The 10,136-nt window shown below is 30.0% G+C and overlaps 1 protein-coding gene across 2 annotated transcripts; it reads left to right on the plus strand.

Moving 5' to 3' along the window:
- The first annotated feature begins 2,673 nt into the window (after positions 1-2,673).
- LOC114738273 (ABC transporter G family member 11-like) lies at positions 2,674-8,809 on the plus strand. 2 transcript variants are annotated; one of them, XR_003739518.1, is made up of 9 exons: positions 2,674-2,977; positions 5,498-5,577; positions 5,685-6,158; positions 6,294-6,380; positions 6,696-6,824; positions 6,954-7,142; positions 7,284-7,370; positions 7,866-8,542; positions 8,597-8,809. XR_003739518.1 is itself a non-coding variant. In XM_028926315.1 (8 exons), exons 1-8 carry the CDS (start codon positions 2,713-2,715, stop codon positions 8,484-8,486), a joined length of 1,932 nt encoding a protein of 643 aa, XP_028782148.1. In that variant the 5' UTR covers positions 2,674-2,712; the 3' UTR covers positions 8,487-8,809. The 2 variants fall into 2 exon arrangements, 1 of the variants encoding a protein (XP_028782148.1); XM_028926315.1 differs by having other exon boundaries at positions 7,866-8,809.
- The last annotated feature ends 1,327 nt before the right edge of the window (positions 8,810-10,136 follow it).

Here is a 10,136-nt window from a genome sequence, read left to right on the forward strand (position 1 = left end):
CCTTAATCTAATCAAATTAGTTAAATGGGTCTTACATTAAAGATCGGAGGAGTAACTTACTTAACCTCTCTAAATTAATTAACCGATTCTTATATGAAAAATATTATATAATAATTGTAGACGTCTCCGTGAATGGCGCCTGGAAATTCAAAGCTTAAAGCACGGTCGTCGTAGCAATTTCCTGATTTCCCTCCTGCTTCCCGTTTGTAGTTTTCGGAAAAGCACAAGAAATATGTCACGCATACACAGACACGCATTTGATTTTGGTAGCACTGCCCTAGTCTAGAAGGATGATTCAATGTCCAACCTAGCTAATCTCCAACAAATCTAGCTAAATACAAAAAAAAAAAACTTTATTATTATTATTATTTTGGCAATTTCTTTATTATTATTCGCATATAATTAAAGAAGATTAAGTTATAAGGGAATTTTTTGTCAACTTAAATTCTTCATTATTGGAGCATGGAACTCTTTTGCTTAATTAATTTAAAATCCATGTAATAGTTCCTTAAATTGTTAAATATATAAATTCATAAAAATACCGAATGTTCTCTATTTATTAAATAAAGTCAAATCGTTATTGGGATCAAAGGAATTATTGCCAAGCGCCTCCCTAAGGTTTATTTAAGTGTGAGGTTATTGACTTATTGTGAGTTCAAATTCTCAGTTAAGAATATAATAGGTGTATGAGTTATGACAAATGAAAAAAAAGAAAAAGAAAAAAGAAAGCCAAATCATTCTAAACAGTAAGTACATATGACTCATCATTTTTATTTCGATTTGTAAAATTCTTCAGCGAAAGAGTTTTGAGAAAACTGCTTAAAAATTTATTGTAAAATTTGTTGCTTATCTAAGGACCCAAACTTTTAAGTGTAAGTATCTATATGTGAAATTTTTTTCAGTTATATATAAATATATTCCTCTGATCCTTAATATAAGATTATTTAACTAATTTGATTAGATTAAAGAAGTTAAGTAAGTTAGTTAATTATAAAAAATATAATATGTTTTTTCTAAAACACCATAATCATCTTTCTTAATATTCCCTCCCCCTCTTCTGCTTGATTATGGTTGAGGAAATATTTATAGGTATAATTTAAAAAATTAATAAATATAATAAACAGGTAGTATATTTAGGATCAAAATTAACTCAATAATTAGGTTCTATATTAAGAACTGAAGGAGTATGTCAAATAGTGTGATCTTTCACAGAGTCTCCCTTCGATCTCCTTTATCAGTGGAGGAAGAAAAATCTGCTTTCACTTTCACTTTGAAATTTCAAGTCAAAAACACCACTTTTGAAATTTCAACCAGTTTCTGTCCCCAAAACAAAGAAAGAAGAAGAAATTTCAACTAGTAATGGGTTCTAATTGAACAATGTATAATGAAAAATTCCAACATTCAACTCATCAATGCCTGGTCTTCCTAAAATTCCTTTAATCTCATTGGTCACATTAATTATTGACTGGTTTTAATTATTACCTAAAATCCCCTTTTACATTTTTAATTAATGCATTTATTGACCAATAAGAGAAGTCAAACAAGATTCGAAGATCCAAATCCGATGGCCCTGCATGTATGCCGGAGTTATAATCTTAGATGTGAATTATATGTACGCAAAAAAAATATTAATTAATAAACACAATATTATTTTTTTAATATTCTATTTGAAGAACTTTTTAATGCCATCCATGTAATTAGCCTTGTGCAGATCGATCATATGATGTGTTATAGCGATTTGTTGAGCCAAAAAAAAAATATTATGCATAACCTTGTTAGAGTTTACTTTTATTAATAAATATTTATTCTTTTTATAAAATTTGAATTTTTAAATTGATTTGTTTTTTTTATAAGATTCATTTTGAGGTTGTCTAAATATTAAATGTATTTTTACTAATTTTATTTTTAATTAATTGCATTATCTTTTTGTATATATTCTCTTTCATTTTTTTTTCATTATTTCTCTCTCTCATCTACCCTTTTATAAATAACAGTGCATGTAGACAAAACATATTTCTTACATATTATTACTTTTAAGTTTTAATCAATGTTGACATATATTTCTTAAACCGTATAATTTAGTTAATTGGATTTGGAAACATACAAGTTGTAACCTCATGAGCAATAGTATGACTTTAATTAGGGATGATTATAATGAGGTTTCAAGAAATAAAAATAATTACAAAATTTTTTTAATAACAACTTAAATAATGACAGGTTCAAAAATTGAAAATGACAATTTCTAGAACTTGTTGTGTAATTATTTTTCTTGCTTAAGACCTTATTGTAATTCTCCCCTTCAATTAATGTATAAAAAGAGTATGAATTTAATTCATTTAAATAGAAAAAGTCATTCAATTCACAATTATTAATATAGCGAGTAATATGATTTAATTGCTCTTCAAACGTAGTGAAATGCATGGGAGCCCACATAGTTAAATACATTAATTTCATATCAACAGTTTATCTTCATTTTATATAAAATTTGCAAAACCATTGCACGACATTAAATAAATACATCAAATGCACTCATCAATATGTTATAATAATAATCAGGAAAAGCAAAAGGGTGTGTGTGTGTGTGTAGAACTTGAAGCATTTTATATATATATATATATATATCTCTCTCTCTCTCTAACCTCATCAAACAGAAAGTGAGAGAGATCATCGGAAAAGTACAGTGAAGAGAAGAGAAGAGAGGGTGACCGATCGATGAGTTGGTTTGTGAAAAGTGATGGCCATGGATCATCAAGACGAGGGCAAATAGTGAGCTTGGAGATGGAGGAGCAGAGAGGAGGAGGAGGAGAAGGTATTTTTCTGACATGGGAGGATCTGAAGGTGACAGTGACGACCAATGGGAAAGACAAGTCTAGGCCAATCCTTGAAGGTCTCACTGGTTATGCCAAGCCAGGACAGCTCTTAGCCATTATGGGTCCTTCTGGTTGTGGCAAGTCCACCCTCCTTGACGCCTTAGCAGGTAATAAAACTCCTTATACATACATACATATATACGCCTTAGTAGACTTAATTTCATGTTGCATTTTAGGTGGAAGCTACGATGGTGAGAGATAATTGAGATCCTTTGAAGTAGAAAGAAGTCCTCCTCTTTTTTTTTTTTTTTTAAAGTGATTTAAAACCTAATTATGTGTAGATAATGGATATTACAATCCTTATAAGATTACTTTACCCATCTTTGAAAAATATGGGGGGATTTCATTTCATATAGGCATCTCGAACCCTGTGATATTTTTCTTAGTTTAATCATATATCCAATCTAAAAAATGAATTTTATTGAAGCATATTTATATGTTTATAGTTAATTATGCATAATTTATTATTAATTTAATTTATTTATTCTTAGTTAATTATGCATGATTTGAGGTAGTGCAAATTTGTCCTGCCTGTTTTAAATTATAAGACATTTTTTTAAGAGAAATGTCATATTTTAAAATATAGCCCACAAAGAAGTTTAAAATTACTAAATTTTAAATAAAAAACTTATACAAAGATATGTTATTATTTGTAAGTCGAGTCAAAATCTATTAAAGTATTATTAATAAACCCGATTTAAGATTTAGTAATTTCAAGCTTCTTTTAATGATTTTCAATTGTCCCTTCATAATTTCACTTTAATAAATAAAGATGGAGGTTAGTCTTAAATGAATATATTTATTGACAAAATCAAGATATCGAAAGTATTTTTAATTTTTTTATTGCTCTTTATATAAATTAGTTGAAAAAACACTATAGTAATATGTTGTTAATCCTTGTCTTTTAATGTTGAATGATCTCTTTTATGGTCCATCAACCTTCTTCTTCGAAGTTGTTGTAATGCTGTTAATGTCACCATCAATTGGCGTCCTCCTGGAAAGTCAAAATAGGAAGAATGACAAAAATTAAAAAAAAATTACTAAATTTTAAATCAGGCTTAGTAACAACACTTTATTTAGTGTTAATAATACTGAATTTACAAATAACAAAATTTTTTTTTGACATTCTTTATTTAATATTTACAAATTTTCTGTTTCTTTTTTGTTGTTGTTGTTGTCATTTTCCCATCAAAATATGTTTAATTAAAAAATATATTTAATTAGGGAAAATGATAACTAGCTACTTCCTTCGAAAGCTATAAAACATGCAAGCCTTTAATGTTTGGAAAATGACATATACTTCCTCCCCTCCATAATCAAAGAAATTGGTGAGGAGATGAAAGTTTAGTTCTTAAACATGTTCTAAAATAGTAATAAAGTTTTTATTTTATTTTATCTCTAAAAAATGATAAAATTGCCTTTCATTATTATTTTTCATCTCTCTCCTATCTCCCCTCCTTATATTTAGTAGGGATGAAAGTGAAAAAAATCACGTTAATTATTATATTTTGGATCACAATTTTTTTAACTAATTTCTTATATTATGAATCAGAAGGAGTAATAACTATCAAAAATTTTTTTAATACTCAACAAACTCTAACTGCAAATTTTATTAAGAAACATTGATAACAAAATCACATAGATAAAAAAAATTAATTAAAATTAGTTAAAGATAATAAATATGTAAAACCCTTATTTATGATGGAAAAGAGAATAAAAGAAAGAATAAGAAAATGAATGAATGATGATTAGAGAAATAAGATAATAAATATATTAAATAGTAAAATAAGTAATTAAAAGGGGAAAAATAGAAAACTAGTCAAAAAATTTTGGGACATCTTGCAAATGTTTCTCAGAAATATGAACAAGATAGAGATAATAGTTGTTTCTTATAAAAGGGGATGGAAGAAGTGTATAGATTACTCATAACACATTCTTGCATACCAAAACATGCATTAAATTGTTGAAAAATTTTCATTTTACTTTAATTAAAGTTTTTTTCCTCTCTCACTATTTACAAATCATTATCATATCTATTATTTTTTCTCTCTTTTCAGTGATAATTAAATATGGGTACAATTAGAAAACAAGTATTAAATATACTATAAGTGACTTATATTAGAGACCAAACTTCTCCCTATAAATAACTTACATTTTGGGCCGGAGTGGTATATTATTAAAAGAGAAGTTGTAATTTATTTTATAATCAATTTTCATGTGTGATGTGAAATTAATTGTAAAATTTCTCATTGTTAACTCAATTATTTCAGATCTATAACTCTTTTTTCAAAATCTATAGCTATGTTAATGATTCTATTCTCTCGCATATTCCGTCATTCTTTTCTTTCTATGTTAGTGCTTGTGCTCAGTAAGATAACGTTCACTAATGGCAATATCATGCTTTATAGAAGGAAGGACTTGCGCAAAATACACAGCATACAATAAGGAGTGGATAAAAAGGAACCCAAAAAAAAAAAATTCTCTAAGGACCTGGTTTAAAATTTAGTAAAACTATAAGGATGGAGAGATTAATTTTCTCTTTATTCAACTTTTTTAATTCATCCAAATTAGTTACATAACTCTTATAACTAACTAAGACATCCAAAAAAAAAAAAATCACATTGCAGGTAGGTTGTGTACAAGGGCACAGCAAACAGGAGATATCCTTATCAATGGCCGCAAACAAGGACTGGCTTATGGAACATCAGTATGAAAAATACCCTTTAATTAGTTCATTTGCAAACAATAAATTCATGAATTAATTTCTAACAAAAATAGATCCCACAATAGAGGTTTTCTTTTTGGCCCCTTCAGGCATATCTGACGCAAGATGATGCAATATTCACAACCTTAACGGTGGGAGAAGCAGTGCACTACTCAGCTCAATTGCAACTTCCTGATTCAATGACCAAGTCGGAGAAGAGGGAGAGAGCAGACTTCACAATCAGAGAAATGGGTTTACAAGACGCCATTAACACAAGGATTGGAGGTTGTGGAGGTTCTAAAGGAATCAGTGGAGGCCAAAAGAGAAGGGTTAGCATCTGTATTGAGATTCTCACACGGCCTAGCCTTCTGTTCCTTGATGAACCAACCAGTGGACTTGACAGTGCAGCTTCTTATTATGTTATGAGCAGAATTGCAAGCTTGAATCAGAAAGATGGAATTCAAAGGACTATTATTGCAGCAATTCATCAGCCTAGCAGTGAGGTTTTTGAGCTTTTTCATAACCTTTGCCTTCTGTCTTCTGGTCAAGCTGTGTACTTTGGCCCTGCTTCTGCTGCAAAGGAGGTTGGACCCCCCTTTTTTCTTTTTTATTTTGTTTCTTTCGGTCAGTTTTGAGTTTTTGGAAGTGTTCGTATGTTCATCTGATTCTAAAGTTGAATCCCATAATCATTCCGTTTTTCTTTCATCATCTGTCTGCAGTTTTTTGCATCAAATGGTTTTCCTTGCCCTACTCTCAAGAGCCCCTCTGATCATTTTGTAAAGACTATCAACAATGATTTTGATAAGGTAAATACAATTTGTAATTTTTTTTTTCTTTTTAGGGGAAATCGCTATGAAGTCCTAAGGAAGAAGAAAGGTAATTATCAAAAAAATTTATTAACAAGCAAGCAGCATATAATAACAAGTTTCAATATAGGAAATGATGACAGGTCCACCATACTCACTTGTTATTGGGATTTTTGTTGATTATATTCTTTCCTTGGGACCTCATGTAGACCTACTTTGTGAAAGCAGCAAAGAGATAGGAAAGACCTGGTTCCCTTGATATATTCCCTATTCAACTGCATTGAAATGTGATTAATTTACCTTTTCTATTCCTAGGAGGACCCAGAGCAAGGATTATCCGAAGGACTAACCACAGAAGAAGCAGTTCATATTCTTGTGGAATCATACAAGTCATCTGCAATCAGTCACCAAGTTCAAGCAGAAGTGGTTACAACAAGAACAAGGGTAGGTGCGCTTGTATCTTTAAAGTGTGAACCCCAAAACACATGTAGACATTACAAAGAGAAATGCATATATATGTTGTGATCAGTTACCAAAAAAATCTCCAATAATAACCAAGCCTTTTGAATGCAGAATTCAAGTGCAATGGAGATGAAAAGCCATGCTTCCTTCTTCAAGCAATGCATCATTCTTACAAGAAGATCATTTTGGAATATGCATCGCGATTTAGGCTACTACTGGTTGCGTCTATTTATCTATGGTGGATTGGCTATAACTCTAGGCACTATCTTCTACAATGTTGGCTCAAGCAAAACAACTCAGGTAATAATACAGAGAGAGAGAGAGAGAGAGAGAGAGAGAGTAATGAAGAGGATGATGATTTAGACAAAGTCGCAATTCTAGATCATGAATATAGAGTTGCAACCAGAGACAGACTCAAACCTACTTTTTTAATGGTTTCAGGTAAGAGGCTCACTGCTCATGTTTGTGGCCACATTTCTGAGTTTCATAACCATTGCTGGGTTCGCTTCCCTTGTGGAGGACATGAAGGTACAGACTTTTACATGTATGAATATATGATTTTCCCATTTACATTGGCATAATTTATTGTCCCCACCATAAAGAAAAAGAGCATATTTTTTTTATTCTCCAGAAAGAAACTGATACTCCTCTGATCTTTAATATAAGACCTATTTAACTAATTTGATTATATTAAAGAAATTAGGTAAGTTGGTTTATTATAAAAAAAACATTACATGTTTTTTCTAAAACACCATAACCATCTTGTTTAGTATCTTCCCTTCCTTATTTAATTATGATTGAGAGAGTATCTATAAGGGTAATTTAGGAAAAACTGATAAATATGATAAATAGGTTTTATATTTAGGACCAAAATTAACGTAACAATTAGGTTTATACTAAAGACCGGAGGAGTTTTTTTTTTCAGGCTTTCAGCTTTCTTTAAGTGCAAGCAACTCCTCTTTTTGGCAAGCAAGAAATCTCTGATCTCTCTCAAGTTTGTTAATGCTGATATATTTTTTTTAGGTGTTTCAAAGAGAAAGACTAAATGGGCATTATGGTGTTGCTGCATACACAATTGGACACACATTATCTTGCATTCCATTCTTGCTACTAATGTCACTGATTCCAGGAGCAATAATTTATTACCTAACCGGACTTCATAGAGGCTATCAGCATTTTCTCTACTTTGCTTCTGTGCTTTTCATCTCAGTAATGTTGGTTGAGAGCTGCATGATGATTGTTGCAAGCATGCTTCCAAATTTCTTGATGGGGATGATCACCGGTGCTGGAATTCTGGGAGTAATGATGTTAACCGGTGGATTCTATCGCCTACCTGCGGAACTTCCTAAATTCTTATGGAGATATCCTTTTTACTACATTTCAATTCACAGGTATGCATGCCATGGATTGTTCAAGAATGAGTTTGAAGGTCTGACATTTACTATCAGTCAAGAGGGGAGGCCTAGGATCTTTAGTGGGGAAGAAATGCTGAGAAATTCATGGCAGATCGACGTGGAAAACTCGAAGTGGATCGATCTTTTGATTCTGGTAGGAATGGCAGTTCTGTACAGAAGTCTGTTCATGGTTATAGTCAAGATCCTTGAGAAGGTGAAGCCTATAGTTGCATCCTTCAACTTCAAGTGAGTTAGCATATTTATATGTAAGATTCTCACATATGAATCAAGGAAATTATATGAAAGAAGCCAAAGTGTGAATGGCTTTGAACAATACTACAATTAACAACAGAAGCTTGCTCAAGTCTGTAAGTAAGGACTTGAACAAGTTTATTCAGAGTTGCTTTTAGAAGGTGGTTTTCTAATTGTATATGTTTTTTAAACGAATAGGTTTTCATATGTTTAAGAATGTGCTTCCTTTAATTTAATTTAATTTTTTCCATTTTATTTTCGTTTTCAGTTATGTCTATTGGTATCTTGGTTTTTGTATAAGTGTTAGGCTGGACTTGAAAACCTAGTTTCTAACGTAAGACCAAATGTACTTTATATTTTGGAATGTCTCTTTGTTGTTGAATGGAACTAAAATAGTAAAATGCTACAAAAGCCTTTACGGAGTAGGGAAAAATACAAGGCTTTGTATTATTGTATTTTTATACTTTCAAATTTAGCAAAGACAATTAAAAAATAACAGTCTTGTATCTAATGCCAAGTCTGTGAACAATACGGCTTTCTATAAAAACATTTTTCTAGCAAACTATTGCATATTGTATAATCATTTTTAATCACTATACTACCTCCGTCTTTAATATAATATTTACTTAATTAATTTAAGTAGATTAAATAAATTAATTTTTTGTCAAAATTGCATGTTAGCTTTTCTAATATATCCTATTAAATTGTTTGCATTGAAACTAACTCTGAACACAAACTCTTTTAATATGTACAACCAATAGTGACAATTTTAGCAAAAAATGATAAGTATTGAAAAAAAATAGATTTATATCTTATATTTGCGATCAAATTCAGCCCCCAACTATTTTTTATATTAGAGATAGGAGGTAGTACTTTAAAATAAATAAATATATTAGTAATTTTATTATACATAATTTCAATAAATTTACTCGTATATTAACTTAGTAAACAGTAAAATTATATTAACAGGTATATTAAATACATAGTTTCTCTCACTCCTTATAATTTTTTAGAGGCTTTGTGTTTAGCAGTCACCAAATTCAAGAGAATGAACCTATTTTGGAATGAAATATGTACAGAAAATAGAGGGAGCAAGTATAACTATTATATGCTATACTATTAGCATCACAACATATCAATTCTACATCAATTATTATAAGATATATTTAATTAAAATAAAATTTGGATTGACACTTGTAACATCCTGCTTTACATAAGAAAAGAGGTTGATACTTCTAAAATATTGTTAATACCCCCATCAAAATATTTTTTAAAAAAAATATAAGTATCCTCTTATTGGAGATAATATCAGGTATCAAATATGAGTATAATTTTTTAAAGATAATTTAAATCTTAATTTGTCATGTAATAACCAACTTATTTCATTAAATACAATCCTTCTTAGCCGAAATATACATGTAAATATACATAGACAAACAAGTAACTCATGGGCTTAGGACTTGGCCCATAGGCTTATTAGGTATTCCAACTAACTTGCAGCCCATTTGGTGGCATGAAGCAACGAATTAATAAATATTTATCAATATATCTAAAATTATAAAATGTTACGCTGTTAATAAATGATAAATAACGTAACATTTTTTTTTTGCCAGAAATCCTATTGCTACCACTCTAATAGAAGGAAAAA

This window comes from Neltuma alba, unplaced genomic scaffold (genome assembly GCF_004799145.2).
Source record: "Neltuma alba isolate B1F8T4 unplaced genomic scaffold, ASM479914v2 tig00013568_pilon, whole genome shotgun sequence".
Taxonomy (NCBI): Eukaryota; Viridiplantae; Streptophyta; class Magnoliopsida; order Fabales; family Fabaceae; genus Neltuma; species Neltuma alba.